General features: G+C 43.0%; 1 protein-coding gene across 5 annotated transcripts in view; it reads left to right on the plus strand.

The window, feature by feature from the left end:
• Positions 1–20,525, plus strand: part of UMAD1 (UBAP1-MVB12-associated (UMA) domain containing 1) — a 172,593-nt gene that overhangs the window by 622 nt on the left and 151,446 nt on the right. For 4 of the 5 annotated variants that reach the window (XM_030550644.1, XM_030550645.1, XM_030550643.1 and 1 more), the window contains exon 1: positions 12,184–12,281. In XM_030550644.1, the coding sequence (XP_030406504.1) occupies positions 12,264–12,281 (18 nt within the window). In that variant the 5' untranslated portion in view covers positions 12,184–12,263. Of the gene's footprint in view, positions 1–12,179; positions 12,282–20,525 lie in introns of those variants that run through there. The other variant, XM_030550647.1, reaches the window with a different exon arrangement.

Here is a 20,525-nt window from a genome sequence, read left to right on the forward strand (position 1 = left end):
CCCTGTCTCCCATTCCTAGCTTCTGGCAAACAGAGGCTAGGGACACCAGCCTTGCCTATCCTGGCTAATAGCCATTGATGCACCTGTCTTCCATGAATTTATCTAGATTTTTTTAAAACATTGTTATAGTCTTGGCCTTCACAACATCCTCTGGGAAGGAGTTCCACAGGTTGACTGTGTGTTGTGTGGAAAAAAAAATACTTCCTTTTGTTTAAAACCAGCTGCCAATTAATTCCCTTGCTCTTGTGGTATGAGAAGGAGTAAATAATGCTTCCTTATTTACTTTCTCCACAGCAGTCATGATTTTACAGACCTCTACCATATCCCCTGTTAGTCACCTCTTTTTGAAGCTGAAAAGTCCCAGTCTTTAATTTCTCCTCATATGGAAGTTGTGCCATAGCCCTAATCATTTTAATTGCTCTTCTCTATACGTTTTCCAACTCCAATATATCTTTTATGAGAAGGGGTGACCAGAACTGCCCAGTTTTCAAGATGTGAGGATACCATGGATTTAAATAGAGGCAATATTATATTTTCTGTCTTATTAGCGAACCCTTTCTTAAGGAGTCCCAACATTGTGTTTGCTTTTTTGACTGCTGCTGCACATTGACTGGATGTTGTCACTGGAAATTATTTAACTATAACTGAAGTTGCTCAGGGGTGTGAATAAGTCCCCCCTCAGAGCAATGTAAGTTATACCAACCTAAGCACTGGTGTAGACAGTGCCATGTCGGCAGGAGAGCTTCTCTCTCCAACCTCACTCCTGCCACTTACGGAGGCTGGAATTAAGGCCTTGTCTACACTTCTGGGGTAAGTCAACCTAAGTTATGTTATATGTGAATAACGTAGCTGGAGTCAATGTAGTTTAGGTTGACTTACTGCCAGGGCTTTGGAGTGGAGCTGGAGCACAGAGCAGCTCTGGAGCAGTGGAGCTGCAGGTTTTTGCCTGGAGCTGGAGCACAGCTCCAAAGCCCTGCTTACTGAGATGTCTACACTGTGCTGCATCTCCTGTTGACTTACCTCACTCCTCTTTTTTGGGTGGAGTACTGGAGTCCACCAGAGAGCGCTCTGCAGTTGATTTAGTGGGTCTTCACTAGACTGGTTAAATTGACCCCTGCTGCATTGATTGGAGCAGCCTCGATCCCTGGTAAGTGTAGACATGCCTTAAGTCAGCGGTTCTTAAACTGTGGATTGGGACCCAGTTTTAATGGGGTTGCCAGGGCTGGCTTAGACTTACTGGCTCAGGTTACAGGCCCCCTGCCGGGGGCTGAAGCCCTTGCGCTTCAGCTTTGAGCCCCCCTGGCCAGGGGGTAGTGGAGTCAGGTTTTGGCTTTGGCCCCGACACATAGGGTGGTGGGATTTGGATGGGCTCAGGCTTCAGCCCCCCACTCCCAGGGTCATGTAGTAATTTTTGTTGTCAAAAATCCTCACCCCCCTCCCCAGGGTCACAGTGCAATGAAGTTTGAGAACCCAGGCCTACATCTGTGCTGATGTAGCACTTCTTGTGTAGCTGTAGCCTCTATGTCCAGCCAGAAGGAAGTGCTTGGACCTAGGGTGTATATAGTGCTTACCAGACAGTTTTGGTTTCATTGCCTGAGTCCCCTGTTGGGCTGGGCTCTTACTGTTCTTTTTTCACAGTGGTGCAGTAAATTTGTCTCCAGTGTTGTAATGTTACAAGGGGGTGAAAGTTCACGCACCTAAACAAATGTGGCCTGAGTGCCTCAGGCACCAAAGCTCTCACTAATATGAGCGCTTTCCTGTCTGGAGTGTAGTGCCTCACCCAGAACTGGAATTGTGAATTGATAAATGCCATTGGTGGATGAGGCCAGAGAAGAAATTAGAGCTTCAGGATGGGATGGGAGACAAAGGGCTTGTCTACACTTACAGTTTTGCAGCGCTGGTAGTTACAGCTGTGTTCGTACAGCTGTGTAGGGCCAGCGCTGCAGTGTGGCCACATTTACAGCACTTGCAGCGCTGTTGGGAGTGGTGCATTGTGGGCAGCTATCCCACAGAGCACTTCGTCACATTTTGTTGCTGTGGCTTGTGGGAAGGGGAAGGAAGTGTGCGGGTCTTTCCGCTTCCTGTTCCAACGCCCCATGGTGCTTTGCAACACGTTCCGAGCAGTTTGGCGGCATTGTGAGTCTGCAGCGCGATTTCTGAGATTTCTGTTATAAATGCAGCCTGAGCTGCTGAGGACCTTGCTGATGAATGTTGCCAGCACATCACGCATGGCAGTGGAGCTATTCCTTCAGCTGCAAAGTGACAGTGAGGAGTCAGACGATGATATTGAAACGCCTGACGCTGAAGACACTCAATTGCTTGTGGCAGTAACAGACGTGCTCAGCACCGTGGAACGGCGCCTTTGGGCTCGGAAAACCAGCACTCAGTGGTGGGATCACATCACCCTGCAAGCCTGGGATGACGAGCAGTGGCTGCAGAACTTTCGGATGAGAAAAGCCACTTTCATGGCACTGTGTGCTGAGTTTGCCCCTACCCTGCGGCGCAGGGACACGAGATTGAGAGCTGCCCTGCCAGTGGAGAAGTGGGTGGCTATTGCAATCTGGAAACTGGCAACTCCAGATAGCTACCAATCGGTGGCGAACCAGTTTGGAGTGGGAAAGTCCACCGTTGGAATGGTGCTGATGCAAGTTTGCACAGCCATTAATCGCACCCTGCTAAGAAGAACTGTGATTCTGGGGAACGTGCAGGACATTGTGGATGGCTTTGCAGAATTGGGTTTCCCTAACTGTGGAGGGGCAGTAGATAGGACGCATATTCCTATTCTGTCACCACCCCACCTGGCATCAGAGTACGTTAATCGCAAGGGGTATTTCTCCATGGTTCTGCAAGCGCTTGTGGATCACCGTGGGCGTTTCACTGACATTTACTCAAAATGGCCTGGAAAGGTGCACGATGCACGCATCTTTCGTAACAGATCCCTGTTCAGGAGGCTGAGGGCCGGGACTTTTTTCCCAGACCGCAAGATCACAATAGGTGACGTCGAAATGCCCACTGTGATCCTTGGAGACCCCGCTTACCCCTTAATGCCATGGCTCATGAAACCGTATACAGGGAAGCTTGACAGCAGCAAGGAACGGTTCAACTACAGGCTGAGCTGGTGCAGAATGACTGTGGAGTGTGCGTTTGGCTGTTTGAAAGCCCGCTGGCGTTGTCTTTATGGGAAGCTAGATTTGGGGGAAAGCAGCATCTCAGCTGTTATATCCGCGTGCTGTACCCTCCATAATATTTGTGAAGGGAAGGGTGAAAGATTCAGTGAGGAATGGACCTCCGAGGTTCGACGCCTAGAGGTTGAATTTGCACAGCCAGAGAGCAGGGCTAATAGGGAGGCCCAGGAAAGGGCTTCAAGGATTAGGGATGCTTTAAGGGAGCAATTTGATGCTGAGAGCCAACAGTAATGTTTGGTGCCATTGCTGTGCTATGTTCTACCTTGGGGTACAATATTTACCAGTTCCTGCAATAATAAAACAATATTGTAAAAGCCATAAAATCCTTTATTCAAAGTACAGTACATAAAAGGCAAGGTGGGTTAGGGTGGTGGACTGTACATTCAGAGGTGTGAATATGTCCTGTTTTGATTACTGTTCAATGTCTGCTGCACTTCAGGTTTACTATGCTGCAGGGTAATGGGGGTGGAGTGCACAGGGTAAGAATTATAGTTTTCGGGGCTGGTAGGTGATCGTACAGGTGTTGGGGGCAGCTGGGTGTAATAAAGAACTGGCTGCTGGAGAAAGGTGTTTGGTGCAAACACTGAGGAACAAGACAAAGAGCTTTGGGAGGGGTGTGGGTTACCACGGTACAGATCTGCCTGCATGGCAACCATAGACTCGAAAAACTCAGTTTGGCGAGCCAGGAGGCTTATCATCTGCTTTGTGGTTTTTTTGAGAGTCAATTCCTTTTTCCTGCTTTCTGTTTTCCTCCACTCATTCATTTTCTCTCTGGATTCATACATTTTCTCTCTCCATTCATGCGTCTTCCTACTTTCTCTGTTGTAGTGATTCATAACTGATTTGATCAATTCTTCTTTTGATTTTCGGGGTTTTTTTCTCAAGTTCTGCAAACGACGTGAGACCAGTGATCTGGCTGCATTACTCAAGGTCACTGAAACAAACATAGATAAAAACATGTAATACACAGAGGCTACATTGTTTATTATCACACAATGAAGGAGTTTTTAGACTTTTTGTAGCATCCTTCCCACACACCTCACATAACACAGAGAGGCCAGGGAAGCGAAGGCATGGCGAGCAATGGGGTGAGTGTTTCTGCCCTGACTGCACCTGGGAGGGGGAATTGACCGATGGGTCACTGGGGTTCATCAGCAATGGGTACAGGAGGTAGCTGGTGTCCTGCACAGGGGACAGTAATGAACAGGAAGGTGGCAAGCTGCTGGCGGGGGGTGGGGGGGGGCGGTCCGCTTAACTGCCGGCCTGCTGGTGGTGGTGGTGGGGAAACAGAGGGCTCCACGGGGCTGGCTGCCTGCTGGGGGGGGGGGAACGGAGGGCTCTGCGGGGCTGGCTGCCTGCTGGTGGGGGGAGAACTGGAGGGCTCCGTGGGGCTGGCTGCCTGCTGGGGGGGAGGGGAAGACCGTAGCGCACCGTGTGGCTGGGGGGGAAACGTGAACCTGGCGCCCTGCACTCAAGTATCCCTAAATTATCAACAGGGTTTCCTACTGCCAGATATATCACTGCTGCGTGTTACCTGGGAAGAGAGGGAGGGTCTTCTACAGCAATGTGGATTCCGCCCTGGCCCCTATGCAGCTTGCCTCTATGCAGCCATGGTCCCCCCACCCCTCGCTGCACAGTGGATCGGACGAGTTAGCCTGATTGGGACAAGGAACACGGTGGCTCTCCCGATAAACTTGAGAAATCACATTGCCCACGCTCTGGCTACAACTTTTCAAGAGATTACCGAGGCAGATTACAGAGATGTGATAGAGCAAATCAATGGGCTATTTCACGTTTAGGCATGCATGCAGGCAGCCATAATCCAAACCCTCCTCTCCCAAAACATAAAAATCTGCTTACCCCGAGCACGCTCCTCAGTTTCTTCCTCACCAGCAACTTCCAGCTGCTGCGACTGACTAGCCTCCTCCTGGCTTGAGAAGAGCTCCTGGCTGCATGCCTCCTGGGACTCCGGGGTGTCTCCCTCCACCACAGTAGCCTCACTGTCGGCTTCCTGTACGCCCTGCCCCACTTCTCCCTGCTCTGAACTCTCCATCATGCTCCTAGGATTGGCAGTGGGGTCACACCCAAGTATGGCATCCAGTTCTTTGTAAAAACAGCAGGTTGTGGGGGCAGCTCCTGAGCGGCGATTTCCCTCACGGGCTTTGCAGTAAGCACTCCTCAGCTCTTTTTTATTTTGACCCTGCACTGCAACGCGGCCCGTTCATGGCCCCTTCTCAGCAAGGACTCTGATATCTGCCCATAGGTATCATAATTTCTCCTTCTGGAGCACAGCTGTGCTTGCACTGCTTCCTCACCCCAAACACTGATGAGGTCCTGCAGCTCGGAATTGTTCCATGCTGGGGCTCGTTTGGAGCATGGAGGCATGCTCGCTGATTGATTGCACTCCACACCTGGCTGAGCAAACAGGAAGGGGATTTTTAAAATTCCCGGGGCATTTAAAGGAGGGGTCAACTGAGCCCAGGGCAGTGGAGTGTGCATGATTACCAGAGAGGCTTCTAAGGTATGCTGGGATACCTCCTTATACCACGGAGGTCAATAAAAGCGCTGGTGGGCGTCCACACTTGCTGACCAGCACTGCAATCGCTACACCCGAGGCTCGACCGGGTGTACGACCAGCGCTGCAACCAGGAAGTCGTGCTTTGCAAGTGTGGCCGCATCCTAAGTTGCAGCGCTGTAGCCCCCACACCAGCGCTGCAACTCTCCAGTGTAGACAAGGCAAAACTTTACTTCTACTGATGGAGATGAGTTGGTTCATTCTTTGAAGAGGTTGTTATTTTAAGGGATAAGGGCTAACCACTTCTTTAAAAACATAAACTGTGTTTACCTTCACATTTTGAGGCTCTCTAATTTAATAGGGGAAATCAGTGATCAGTATGGACCTGCAAAGGCCAGCTCTGGGAGTTGCTCCCCATTACTGTGCTTTAAAAGTGGCTTTCTGCAGTGCTTGAGTCTCGTTTACCAAGGAGTGCTGCTGCTATTCTCAGGGCCTGTGGGTGCAATTGGCTTTTCCTGCTGCCTCATCCACTGGGGACATCCAGTGCCAGGTCACTCTTCCCCTCCCTCATTGCCCCTCTGCCTTGACTGACTTTCCTCCCACTCCAGTCAACCTTCCACCATCAATGAAGTTGTCCTTGTAGTTGCTAAGGATCCTTATTCCATGTTAATTCTAGTTAGCATTTCCTTCTGCCTCTCTCACCATCAACCATCCAATTCTCCTTGAGTTGTTCTCCTACTTGAGAAAGGAAAGAACACTTGAAGTCTCAGCTCTGAGCTTGTTGACTGCTACCTTCTGTTGGTGCTTCCAGGGAGGTTTGGTCCCCCATCCCTTTGGTGTCTCTGCACTTCTGCCCCTGCTCCAGTGGGTCCTGACCCAGGGCCCTAGGGAACAGGTGCTTCCACAACCAGTCTCAGTCACCCAGTACCTCAGTCCCACTCCCTGGGTCACTTCCTAACCTTCTTTCCAAGGCTGGTAGTCTCGTGACCTCTGCTGTCTCTCTTCTGTTGTCATTGGCAGTCAGTTGAGGTCTGTTGGAGCCTCAGCCTAGCTGACTTCTGGATCTTGGAGTTCCGGCAGTCTCCCGGTAGGAGCCTGCAACGCACATCTGCTCTTGTTGGAGCTGGAGCATGCCCAGCAGGGGTGAGGGGATGTGGCTTCCTTGGCTGACAGAGTGTAGTTAACCCCTTCTGAACCATTGCGGGGTAGGTATTCCCTGTCACTGTATTCTTGTTCTTCTTAGTTTACTTGGACTTTCAGAAAGCCTTTGCCAAGGACTTTCACCAAAGACTCTTTCCTATGACTACTTACTTTGGTTAAGAGGGAAGGTTCATTCATGGATCAGTAACTGGTTAAAAGACAGGAAACAAAGCATGGGAATAGGTGTTCAGTTTGCAGAATGGAGAGATGTAAATAGCAGGGGTCTCCCAAAGACCTGTACTGGGGCCAGTGCTGTTCAACATATTCATAAAGTGTCTGGAAAAGAGGAGTAAACAGTGAGGTGGCAGAGGTTTCAGACAATACAAAATTACTGAAGGTAGTTAAGTCCAAAGCAGACTGTAAAGTATTACTCACAAAATTGGTTCCAGAGTGGTAGCCCTGTTAGTCGGTATCAGCAAAAAGAACAAGGAGTACTTGTGGCACCTTAGAGACTAACAAATTTATTTGGGCATAAGCTTTCGTAGGCTAAAGCCCACTTCATCAGCTGCATGCAGTGGAAAATACAATAGGAAGATATATATATATATACACACACACATAGAGAACATGAAAAAATGGGTGTTGCCATACCAATTCTAACAAGACTAATCAATTAAGGTGGGATATTATCAGCAGGAGGAAAAAAAATATTTGTAGTGGTAAACAGTTGACAAGAAGGTGTTAGTAACAAGAGAGGGAAAATTAGCATGGGGATATGGTTTTTACTTTGTGTAATGACCCATCCACTCCCAGTTCTTATTCAAGCCTAATTTAATGGTGTCCAGTTTGCAAATTAATTCCCAGTTCTGCAGTTTCTCATTGGAGTCTGTTTTTGAAGTTCTTTTTGTTGAAGAATTGTGACTTTTGGGTCTGTAACTGAGTGACCAGGGAGGTTGAAGTGTTCTCAGACTGGTTTTTGTGTCCATTTATTTTGCGTAAAGACTGTCCAGTTTGGCCAATGTACATGGCAGAAGGGCACATGATAACATATCACATTGGTAGATGTGCAAGTGAATGAGCCTTTGATGTGGCTGATGTGATTAGGTCCTATGATGGTGTCCCTTGAATAGATACGTGGACAGAGTTGGCAACAGGCTTTGTTGCAAGGATAGGTTCCTGGACTGATGTTTTTGTTATGTGGTCTGTGGTTGCTGGTGAGTATTTGCTTCAGGTTGCGGGGAGTCTGTCTGTAAGCAAGGCCTGGCCTGTCTCCCATGATCTGTGAGTGATGGATCGTCCTTCAGGATAGGTTGTGGATCCTTAATGGTGTACTGGAGAGGTTTGAGTTAAGGGCTGAAGGTGACGGCTAGTGGCATTCTGTTACTTTCTTTGTTGGGCCTGTTCTGGAATAGGTGACTTCTGAGTATTCTTCAGGCTCTGTCAGTCTGTTTCCTCACTTCAGCAGGTGGGTAGTTGTAAGAAGGCTTGATAGAGATTTTGTAGGTGTTTGTCTCTGTCTGAGGGGTTGGAGCAAATGCAGTTGTATCTTAGAGCTTGCCGGTAGACAATGGATCGTGTAATGTGGTCTGGATGAAAGCAAGAGGCATGTAGGTAAGTATAGTGGTCAGTAGGTTTCCGGTGTAGGGTGGTGGTTATGTGACCATCACTTGTTAGCACTGTAGTGTCAAGGATGTGGATCTCTTGTGTGGACCAGTCCAGGCTGAGGTTGATGGTGGGATGGAAATTGTTGAAATCATGGTGGAATTCCTCAGGGGCTTCTTTTCCATGGGTCCAGATGATGATGTTGTCAATGTAGCACAAGTAGAGTAGGGGCGTTAAGGGATGAGAGCTGAGGAAGCATTGTTCTAAGCCATAAAAATGTTGGCATACTGTGGGGCCATACAGGTACCCATAGCAGTCCCGCTGACTTGAAGGTATACATTGTCCCCAAATATGTGAAATTTGTGGGTGAGGACAAAGTCACAAAGTTCAGCTGTGACATTGTCAGGGATACTGTTCCTGACGGCCTGTAGTCCATCTCTGTGGAATGTTGGTGTAGAGGGCTTCTACATCCATAATGGCCAGGGTGGTGTTTTCTGGAAGATCACCAATGCATTGTAGTTTCATCAGGAAGTCAGTGGTGTCTCAAAGATAGCTAGGAGTGCTGGTAGGGTAGGGCCTGAGGAGAGAATCCTACATAGCCAGACAACCCTGCTATCAGGGTGCCAATGCCTGATGAGGCATCCAGGATTTCCAGGTTTGTGGCTCTTGGGTAGCAGATAGAATACCCCTGGTTGGAGTTCTAGGGGTGTGTCTGTACAGATTTGTTCCTGTGCTTTTTCAGAGAGTTTCTTGAGCAAATGGTGTAGTTTCTTTTTGGTAACCCTCAGTGGGACCGGAGGGTAATGGCCCGTAGTATGTGATGTTAGAGAGCTGGGTGCGATGGGGTCAGAGCAGGGGATTGGGGTGTGGCAGAGGGCTCAGGGCAGTGGGTTGGGGTGCAGGAGGGATGTGGGGTGCGGCAGGGGGTCTAGGGTAGGGGGTCGGGTGTAGGGTGCGGCTAGGGGCTCAGGGCAGGGGGTTTGACTGCAGGAGGAGTTCAGGGGGTGGGCTCTGACCCGGTGCGCACGGGGGGCAGGGCAGACAGGCTGCCTGCTGCCCTGCCCTGCCCCCGCAAGCAATTGGAACATGAGGAGAAAAGGTGCAGGGGTGTGTGTTGCTCTTGCTTCAGGCACTGCCCCCAGCATCTCCCATTGGCCAGGAATGGGGAACTGCGGCCAATGGGAGCTGCTGGGGGCGGTGCCTGAAGCAATGTCAACACACACCCCTGCACCTATCTTCCCTCAGGTTCTGTCTGCTTCATGGGAGCCTGCCTTGCCCCTGGTAAATGCTGAGGGAGGGCGGGGGGGGGGGGGGGCTGCAAGGAGCTCATGAGCTGCAGAAAATAACCTAGCGGTCCACATGCGAGCCATGTGTTTGAGACCCCTGATCTAAAACCACAAAAATTGTAAGTAGGGCAAAGAAATGCATTAGGTTATCTTTTGTTTTGGCTTGTGAATTTTTCTGTGCTACAGAGTTTTTTGTTCTTGTTTTTGTAACTGTGAAGCTGAGTCCAGATGGGAATCCTCTGTGTTTTTTAAATCTCTTTATTACCCTGTCAAGTTACCTTCCATTCTGATTTTGCAGGTGTGATTCTTTTAAGAACCTGATTGATTTCAGTGTCCTGAAGACAAAGGGTCCAGTCTGTGCTCACATTGCTAAGGTAATTGGTTGTTATATTATTCTCAAGCCTCCCCAGGAAAGAGGGTGAAGGGGCTTGGGGGGACAGGGATTCCAAGTGACTCTTCCCTGAATTTTTGTGTAAATCACTTAGTGGTGGCAGCAATACCATCCAAGGACAAGGAAAGGAATTTGTGACTTGGGGAAGTTTTAACCTAAGCTGGTAGAATATAAACTTAGGGGGTCTTTCATGCAGGTCCCCATATCTGTACCCCAGAGCTTAGAGCTGGGGGGGGGGGATTCCTACCTCTCAACATGGAATAAATTATACGTATAATTTGGTTTCAATGTTTCTGTGCCGTAAGTGTATGCTTTTTATTAGTCATGCAAATGGCATTTGAATTGATACTGTATATATCATTTTCTGTTTTTTGTTAGCTAGTAGCTTGATTAAAAATGAAATAAAGAGAGACAGATTGCATCTACACTTCTTTTCATAAAAGTTGTGAGAAAACACTTTAAATAAATATTTGGATGATGGGAAGAAATCACTTTTTTTTTTTCTTCTGTCAAAGAAATCTCCTAGGCAGTTTCTCAGAACAAAGTAAATTGGGATGATAAGGAGGGAGAGCTTGTGTACATGGTTCAAATGAATGTCATCCTGAGTCGACTTCTAGTGTTGGTTGAAAACTTTGGAAAAGTGAGGGTTTTTTCCCCTCATGAACCTTTTGTTTTGGGCCTTATTTATGAAGTAATTTTTGATAGTGTTTTCATAGCACATTAAGTCTTCAGGCAGTGTATTAGTTAGATAAAAGTTGATGAAATGATCAGAGGTTACGTTATAATGTATGGAGATGTGAAGAGCTGTCCAGGATTCAGTTTTGTATATGAATATAGTGGCTATTCAAAATTGTTGAGATTGTACATTGCAAAGCTTGGATGGTAATTTGGGTATCCACTGTTGCTGTGAAAATCATTTATTCCACTACTGGCACGTCTAACTGGCTTGTTTTAAATGTGACAAACTGGCCCAGAATGGTCAGTCTATACGTTGTTGTTGTTGAGATAATAACCACACTAAGCTTGCCTACTCAGTTTCTTAGCGAAATGCACACTGGCCTAACCAAGAATTACCAGTCATCTGCTATTCACCATATTTGAAAATGGTATTTAGAAGCTGCTGGAAAAGTTACACAGGTACTTTGCTCTTCTCTAGGAATGTGAGCTCTGAAAAACTGAAACTTTGTATTGTGAATACCTAGTATGTGTTTTCAGAAATTCATAACTTGGAGTCCAGTTCAAACCTATAACTTTCATGCAGGTAATTCAATTGCCTTCAATAGAGATACTTGTGCGAATGAAGTAATATGTGTGAATTTCAATGGGATTGAGCCATTGGTTAACTTGCAGCAAAATATGTTCCAACTTGGTGACAAGCATACATAGTGAGGATTAAATACCTACTGTATTTCAAGTTTCAAATTTCAACTAGTTTTGGATTAACTCGGTCTGGTGAGTTAGGGAGAGCATAGCAATTTTTCATTGGCAAAATGGGTGTGAGAATGTGAAAAACATGCATCAAAAACAGCCAAAGGGTTTTCCTCCAACTTTATGAAGAAACGCAGAGACCAAACATGGAAACTTGCAGAAAAATAGTCTGTTTGGACTGAAAGTTATTAGTGAGAGAAGGTGAATAATTGTTTTTGTACCTCTGTCTGTAGTGTTGACTTTCTCAACAAAATATTTCAATCCATTTGACACAAGGAAATCGGATTTTTCAAATCTAGAGATAAATGTTCAGAGTTAATATATGTAATGTATCAGAGGGGTAGCTGTCTTAGTCTGGATCTGTAAAAGCAGCAAAGAGTCCTGTGGCACCTTATAGACTAACAGACGTATTGGAGCATGAGCTTTTGTGGGTGAATACCCACTTCGTCGGACGCATGTGATGAAGTGGGTATTCACCCACAAAAGCTCATGCTCCAATACGTCTGTTAGTCTATAAGGTGCCACAGGACTCTTTGCTGCTTTTTTTACATATGTAATGTACTATCTTTTTGGTAATTTCTCTAAGCTAAATTGCATTACTTCATACTTATTTAACAATATTTTCCTGTTAGAGGCTTGGGGAGAAGAAGATATGTTCAACCTTTTCCGAAAAAGCCAAGACTCTAAGAAGGTGTCATTGCCAGAAAGAGAGGCAGATGGATTTGTTCTTTTGGGTAAGTGATTCTAATGTAATACTGTTTTATAACATGTTTTAATAATATTGCTACTGTCAGTTTTTGGTACTTTAAAATTTTTTTAAAATGAAAACAGAATGAGGAACAGAAATTGGTCAAAACACTGAACACGTGCATGCAATTCTATTTCTTTAAACAAGATTATAGTTGTTGCTTTCATATCATATATTGTGATAGAGAAACATAGGTACTTTAAGCTAAATACTAAGGCTCTTAGCTGGTTGCCCAATGAAAGAGGGAAAAATAAGAACACTATGTTGCTGAAAAACATGAATAACTTCAACATTTTCTTCCCCTGTTAAAAGGGAGAACTACTCTTCTTAAGCACTTATTTGTTATAAACTCAGCTGCTACCAATGTCTTCCAGATATTAACTCGGAAATGCTTGCATGTTTCATATGTTTATAGTCACATATGAAATGTAGGTCTTCTCTCTCAGAATCTGGCACTTGAGTACTTTGGTGAAAAATTAAGCAGTTAGTAATGCTTTAAACTCCTAAAATGTCAGTTATTATAAATGAGATTTTCCAGAAATAAAATGGAATTGTGCTCACTTTAATATATGAATTTTTCAAACTTTTTTTTTTTAAATCAAGTCTTTCATGGTCGTGTAAGAGGGTTCAAATGTAAGGAAAATCAAGATTTTATTACCCTTGTATTGTAACTGATCTTTTATTTCTTATTGCAGTTATTTCCATCCTTGTGTAAATCTTGTCATTATAAATATTCTGATGTCATCATTATCCTGATTTACTGATTAGTTCTTGCCAGAGGTCTTCCACCCCTCTATTTGAGGCTGACTTTTTTTCCTTCTAATTCTCAGTATTTCAGTTACTGTGGATGTATTTAGGAGTTTGTTCCACTTGTGCTCATTCTAACCTTTTCAGAGAGCTTCCCTGTAGATGTAATGGGTATTATCACTGGAACAGTTAGGAAATTTCATAACAGAAGAAATTTTTTAACGGAAGTATTAGGCAGTGGCTTCTAGAACAACTGTTTGTCTTGCATGTCTTGCATACCAGTAGGTGCCCCAACTACTTACAAGTTATTAGGGCAGGTCTAATTTCAAGGGTATAATTTTTACTTTTTGTAATGTCCTGTTTAACAGTTGCTCTGGCATGGCATTTAAAAAAAAAATCTCTTCAAAAGCTTCTGTAAAGCACTTCAGAAGTAATGACTATATAGCTTGAGGCAGTCCCAGAGTCACTGCCAGGCGTGAAGAGCTGTGGGCAGAACTGTCTTACATGTCACACACATCCTGGTGGTGACTAATTTTGGCATCAGTATTTCATGTTTTTGTTTTAAACTAACACAGTGGTTAACCTTGCAAATTACTTCAAAATAGATTGCTATATAATTATTTCTTTTCCAAAAGAAATAATTGTATGGCAACATCCAGTAGTCCTGACAGTGGAACGTATCATTCCCTTATAGATGGAAGCAGGTACAAAACTGTCAACTTCAGGGGAAGCTGTCGCAGGAAGGAATGCCTTCTTCAAGAAGTCATTAGCCGTTCTGTCTCCATGTATCCCAGAGCAGCAGCAGTTTAGAAACCTTAACTTCCTGTGTGGTTTTAATTTGGTGATTTTTCTTAATTTATTTTTCAGATTTGATGGTAAAGTACTTCAGAGCCTTAACTTCAGAGTTTTTTTTTTTTTTTTTGTCAGTGGAGTCTGGATTTTAACAAAGGCATACAAGAGTAAATAACTTAAGAAGCCAAGTCTCTTTCCAACTCCTTAGCCAAGGGAGGAAGGATAGTTCTTTCTGTACTAGGAAAAAGGAGGGAGAGCCCCAGGGCAAATGTGATACTGTGGTCAGAGTTTCTGTCACTATAAGTCTTCAGCTAAGTTCTGCGGAGGGTGAGAATTCAGTCATTCTTATAAAGTACTTCTGAATAGGATTTTATAAGGAAAGGGTGATCTCAGTACACAAATTTGTAGAGGGAATTATTCACTGTTCTTTGTGCTAAGGTCCACAGATCTGTTCCAACAGATACTTAGTCTGTTTGTGAGTTGGAGGCAGAAAAGGACTTGTCAGTCAGTGGCTGCAAGGGAATACCAGACTTCCTGAAGTTCCCCTCTAGTCTTCTCTGCTTTCATAGTGGCCAGTGACTCAGCCAGCCTTCTCTGTTGCATAGCTTTTCTGAGGGAAATTCCAAACTTGATTTCAAATTTTTACACTAACATTTTGGCTCTGTGTCTGTCTCTAATTCTGATATGTGTCTCAGAATTGAGTTTGGCTCTCTTCTGTAGGGCTTTTTGCTGAGGTTCAGTTGCCCTAATAAGAGATTTTTACAAAAGATGAAGAGTACCCTAGAAGAAATAGGTGGGTGCAGGATTCTAAACAGTGCTACAAAGGAATTATTGCTAACATAGCATAAGCTTTCACCATGTCGATTGGGTTCAGGGAAAACCAGTTATTGGGAATCACCAAATAAACCTCACTCCCTTCCCTCATTCCTCCTCCTCCTCCTCCTCCTCCTCCTCCTCTCACCATGCTTTCCTAAAGGCCAAAGTTAGAAAATAAATTGTGGGTGATTGTAAACACATGGATATCATTAGACTCCTTGTTGGGTTGTAATTGAGAGTTTCCATCTCTGTTTTGTCCATTGCATTACCTTTAGAGGTAAGCACCTTCCACAGGTAGTTGTGAATGTGAGATTTATTAGCTATCAGGTTAAAGAAGTCCTCAACACTCCTTCCCATAAGGCCCATTGCTGTATATGTATGCATCACTGCCACAAGCCAATTGTGTGTTTCACTCTGGATAAAGAGTGAGAAGTCTATTCTGACCATGTGTCTGTGGAATTAAAAAACAAAGTATATTTTGTTGCTGCATGTTGTCTTGTGCTCAGAACACCACCTTTGCGTACACACTTCTATACTGTGGTGATCTCTTACAATAAAATTGTTAAATGAACACTGAAGGATCACAGTAAAGAGGGAATGCTAGCAAGTAGCATTCCATAAGTGTTTGGAAGCTGTTTTATGCCAATAGTTCTATTCTCCCTGTTTTTGTAATACAAGAACAAGGGAATATTCAATTAAACAGAATGGTGACAAATTCAAAACTAATAAAAAGGACATTCTTTTTCATGCAATGCATAATCAGACTGTGGAATTCATTTCTGCAACATGTTAAGGCCAAGAACTTACTAAGATGCAAAGAGGGATTAGATGTGCATTAAATAACAAGAATATCAAGAGTTATGATAGTGAATGTTTCCAAATCTTGAAAGAGAGAGAACTTCCTGTTTTCAGGCTTTAAGCCAATCTCTGTTAGGGATGAGATCTTTGTTGAGGACAAAGGACATAACACATTATGCCTGATCTGCCAACTGTGATTGTATCTTAGGATACTGGACTGGATGGACCATGAGTAAAGAAGATTTTTGTCAAGGTTATTTTTAGTAAAAGTCAGGGACAGGTCACAGGCAATAAACAAAAATTTATGGACCCCGTACCTATCTGTGATTTTACTAAAAATAACCAGGGGCAGGACTAAATAGGGTGAAGGAATGAAGTCCTGAGTGGGGAGGGGGGGAACTGACAGGCCAAGACCCTCGCCATGGCTGGGGACACAGCCCTGGCTTCAGCGGCGGGAGCAGCCATGGGGGCGGGCAGCCCTCTGCTCTGGAGCTGGCTGCAGCTGCAGGACAGGGGTGCGTGGCTCCAGCTGCAGCCCCGCTAAGCCCTGGCCACAGCCAAATAGAGGCACACTTCCTTGACTGCAGTTCTCAGCGGAAGCTGCGGGGCTGGGGAGCAGCAGGGGGAGCAGCCCCCACTCTAGAGCTGGCTGCGGGATGGGTGCACAGCCCAGCTGCAGTTCCCCCACCACACGAAAACCAGGGGCTGCAGGGTCCTGATTCTAGCCATCCAGTCCCAGTTGCAGCAAGGCAGGGGCACACAGTCCTGCCTCCAGCCCCCACTTCAGCTGTCAACAGCTGAAGCGGAAGAAGTCACTGAGGTTTGGTAAAGTCACGAAATTCGTGACTGTCATGATCTCTGTGACTAAATCATAACCTTAACCATGAGTCTGTTTCACTATGGTAATTCCTATGTTAAAGGTCATATGTAGTTAACTTCAGTCATTGGTATCCTAGCATACAGGAACTGCTTTGTCTGCAATGATGTACAGCAGATTTAATATTTAGGTTTTTTTTGAGAATTGCAGTTTTGTTGCAGAAAACATTTAAAAATAATCTCTTGAATCCACTGAAGTTCTTCCATATGAGGAAAAAACAATGCAACATGAGTCAGTTTTCTGTCCAGAAAATATTGACTTTGTCCTTCAAAAAAGCTAAGTATTTTTTCTCACCTTTATTTTCCTACAGCGTATTCTAGATATACAAGTGCTTGAAGTATTGTTTGCAGTGAAAGGAAGAATTGGATATACTACAAATTGGAATTAGTGGGGCTGTGTAGCTTTCTGTTATAAATAGAGTATAATTAGGGCCCGGTGTAAATCATGATTGGTTTTTTAATATTTATTTTTTATGACATTCATAATAGTGTAAAGGGCAAAGTACTGAATTTCACAGAGTTTGCATGGTATTAATTTTACAGGTTAATATACTCCCAGGACAGAATGAGTTCAGTAGACTAAATTTAGCTGTAAAATTCATTGTGTTGTGTAGCTGGGTTGGGTTGCATGCACACAGCTGTGTACTCTTACACAAAAATGTGGAAACAGCACAGTAAGCTAAGGTAATTTTTTGTATTAAAGACTTAATAGACATTTCTTTTTTGGGCATTTTCATGATTTCCATGTACTTCCTGAAATCAAGATTTACACAAAGCCAGAAATGTATTATATTCTTTGCAACATTAAAGCCCCAAAATGATTAAGGCAATTGGAAAGTGATAGAAGTAGATTTTTGTTTACAAAACTTTTTAAACTATTCTGTAGTGTTTGGTTGAAACCACTAATATATAATGGGACCCATTTCCCAGATATCGTGTTTATTTTGATCAGAATTTGCCAATGAGAAGAAAATACATGCATTTTAAATACCCCTTTGTTCCAGCAAGTGTATTATGAAAAGTACAAGTCCATAAATTACTTATTCTAGTAATAGTTCTTGTACAACAGCATAATTGATCATTTCTCAATATTTGTACAATTGGATTTATTAGTGCAACTTTGTTTTTACTTGGAATCAATGGCATGGAGATAGAAGTGTTAGCTCTTGATGCTGTTTGTTTTCTGGGACTTGCTAATATATGTGCAGAAGAACCATGTCAATATCGAAAATGTTTTCTTCCTTAATATTAAACAGGCTCTGAATGATGCTAATAAGCAAGAGTTAGTGGTACTGGTTCATTGTATTTTAAGCAAAAGTATATTAAACACACTAGGCAGGATACCAACTGGGCATGTGCTTCTCTCATCCAAAGTCACTTGTGACTTTCCCCATAATGAAACTGCAGCATCCATCATGTGGTTCATGTTTCCACCCCTGCCCTCCCAAAAAAAGCAAACTGCTACTTCATCTCCGTAAAATTGTTTTACAATAAAATGAGTGGTGTAGTCTTCAAAATAAAAAGCACTATCTGAAGAGTACACCATTAAGTGTGCCCATGCAAATTCTGGTCAAAAATTTTGACAATAGAAGTTTTTAAATCTCTTGGTGTATCATTAACCTACATCTCAAAGTGTATTGCTTTCTGTCTTTTATGCATAAGCAAAATTAAACTACTAATCCTGTTAGGTGTCTAATACCACAGTCTGGGTTTACTGAGCAAGGAGGAGGGAACAGGTCCAGGAAAATAACAACCCTCTCGTCTGTCTTTCTAGTCACATAAGGAGATAATAGCTACCTCCTCATTCAGTAATGAAGTCAAAGTAATCCTCTTGGGTACTTTTTTTCACACAAAAACAAACTGCAGTTTGCACTTGTATCACTAGGTGGTAGTTTTTTCCTTGCATTCTGCTGCTACTGTAAAAAATCAGTGGAGTACAGTACAGTAATTGTAGTGTTAAGGGCCACGAGACCTACATAACTCAAAGGAATGAATTTGCATATTTTTATAGCAGAAAATAACAGACTGCAACAACATGAATAATTGGGAGCACAAGCTTCATGCTATATTAATACTGTTTGAAAAGCATGTGTTGAGTGTACTCTATAAAAGCCAGTTGTGTTTTGGTTGAATGAACTTGGTCAGCGTCTCTTATGTAGGCTAAAGGAATTAGGTTACAGAACAAAAGAAATTCATTATGTTTTGCAGCATAAGCAGGTGTGTTTCTTAAAGGCAGTATATGTTTTTTCTTTCTAGATTTCATATAGCACAGGAAATAGATCTACATTTCACTGTAACTCTAATGTGTTTGACTCTTAATGTCTCTGAACATATCACTTCATTGGCTGTGGCCTGTACATTAGGAAAATTTCTTGTATATCTTTAGGGTAGCTTTTTAAATTAATTCCTCCTCAGTCAAGATTCAAGCCCTGAAAGCTTTTTAGCTCTTTAATATACATGAATAAGTAATTTTTTTCTAGTCCCCCTGCCTCATACTTTCTAGAGTTAGATCTGCAAGTCATATTCCAACATACCTTGTAACATGTAAGCTTCCTAATTGTTTTTTAGCTTTAAAATGTTATTGTTAAACTCAGTTAGCACATTAACATTTTATTTGACCTGTCTGTAGTAGCTCCTAATGATTGTAACATAATATAAACAATATATGGTAAAGAACAGCTGCTGTTTATAGTGCTGGATGGACTGTTTGTAGCTGATTAGCCCTTAATCCTAACTACGTTTCAAAAAATATACCAGTTTTTTAATATTAACTGTAACAACCAGGACTCCTATTTTTAACTGCTTGTGATTTTAATTTCAGAAGAATGTAATGTAACATGTTGGAACCCAAGAGAATAAGTTGTTTCAGGACTTTCAGGCAAATGTGTATACTTTACTTTCAGTGTCCCGTTGAAAATTCTCCTTGGGCCGTCCAGTGTAATAAATATTTTAACATGTTATTCAAAACATACATGTTAAGCATTGTCTTTAATTTATGTTGTCTGATTGAAAGAAAAATTGCTAAAATTGGAGTAGCATCTTTTTCAAGATTGTATGGCTGTTAAGCTTTTTGAAGTAAATTTGTCACCTGACAAAAGTTGTCTTTAGGTCACAAAAGAATTTGACTGTTCACTCCCACTTTGAAAGAAAGAGAGGTCATTCTCCTAAGAATAAAATAGTAGATGCTGCAAACATTTTCCAGAATTGAGTTATTACAGAATGCATCTTTAGAGTTCTCATGTTGGAGAATTTTATATATTGAAACATCCATAAACATTGCTTAATTGACATGCCCACACTTGGGCATGGGAGTATTTGACATTGCTCTTCTAAGTCCTGCAAATAAGGAGTGAAGAAAATAAAATTTGAATAGTTATTATCAAAACAGCTGTTCAAGGAATTCTTTATCATTTATTTTTGGTTTATAATGGCAAGTATTCTGCAAGGTTGATTGTTATACACTTTATGTATTTTTTATTTCTTAGTTTCTTGTTCTGATTTTTTTACTTCTACTTGTAGTGTTCAAATGGTCTCTCAACAGCTGTATTCTGCTAGCCTTACTCACATTCAGTATTATCTTACTCCCCAAGTAATATCATCTAGCTCATATATAGCACTTATCAGTGCATCTCAAAGCATTATAGAAAGGATATAAGAAGTAGTTCTGTTTATGGAGCAAGTCATTACAGTGAGAATGAGATGAGCAGAATTTAGGCTAATGTAAGTGTAATGTTTTTTGTTTATATTTTTGGGGTGGGTGGGGGTGGAGAATTTTTCCCTGTAATGTATGGTCCACTGAATTTCAGTGGCATTATGTAAACTTGTTTTGATTATAGAACAAGTGTATTTTGGTCTAAAATACCATGAGCCCACTTGTCCTGCATAAAATGAATCTTTGATTTAATTATTCATACTCTATAAAAACATGGTGTATAGTTGAGGAAAAGACAACCTGTCATGTACTTGCAGAAAATGACCATGAAGGTGTAAGCAACATTCTGCCATTCACTAACCCTATAACTTATTAGCATTCAGGTCAGCTATTGTATAGGTGTTGGCATTACGTCAGAGTGTTGTTCATAACATTTAGGATAGGTGTACATTTAATGGTGGCTTGTAGAATGCAGACACCGTACCCCCAACTAGCATACATATAAATAACAATGTAGATGGTGAGGCACTGTTTGGAGAGGTTGAGTAG

Source organism: Gopherus evgoodei, chromosome 2 (genome assembly GCF_007399415.2).
Source record: "Gopherus evgoodei ecotype Sinaloan lineage chromosome 2, rGopEvg1_v1.p, whole genome shotgun sequence".
In the NCBI taxonomy this organism is placed as follows: domain Eukaryota; kingdom Metazoa; phylum Chordata; order Testudines; family Testudinidae; genus Gopherus; species Gopherus evgoodei.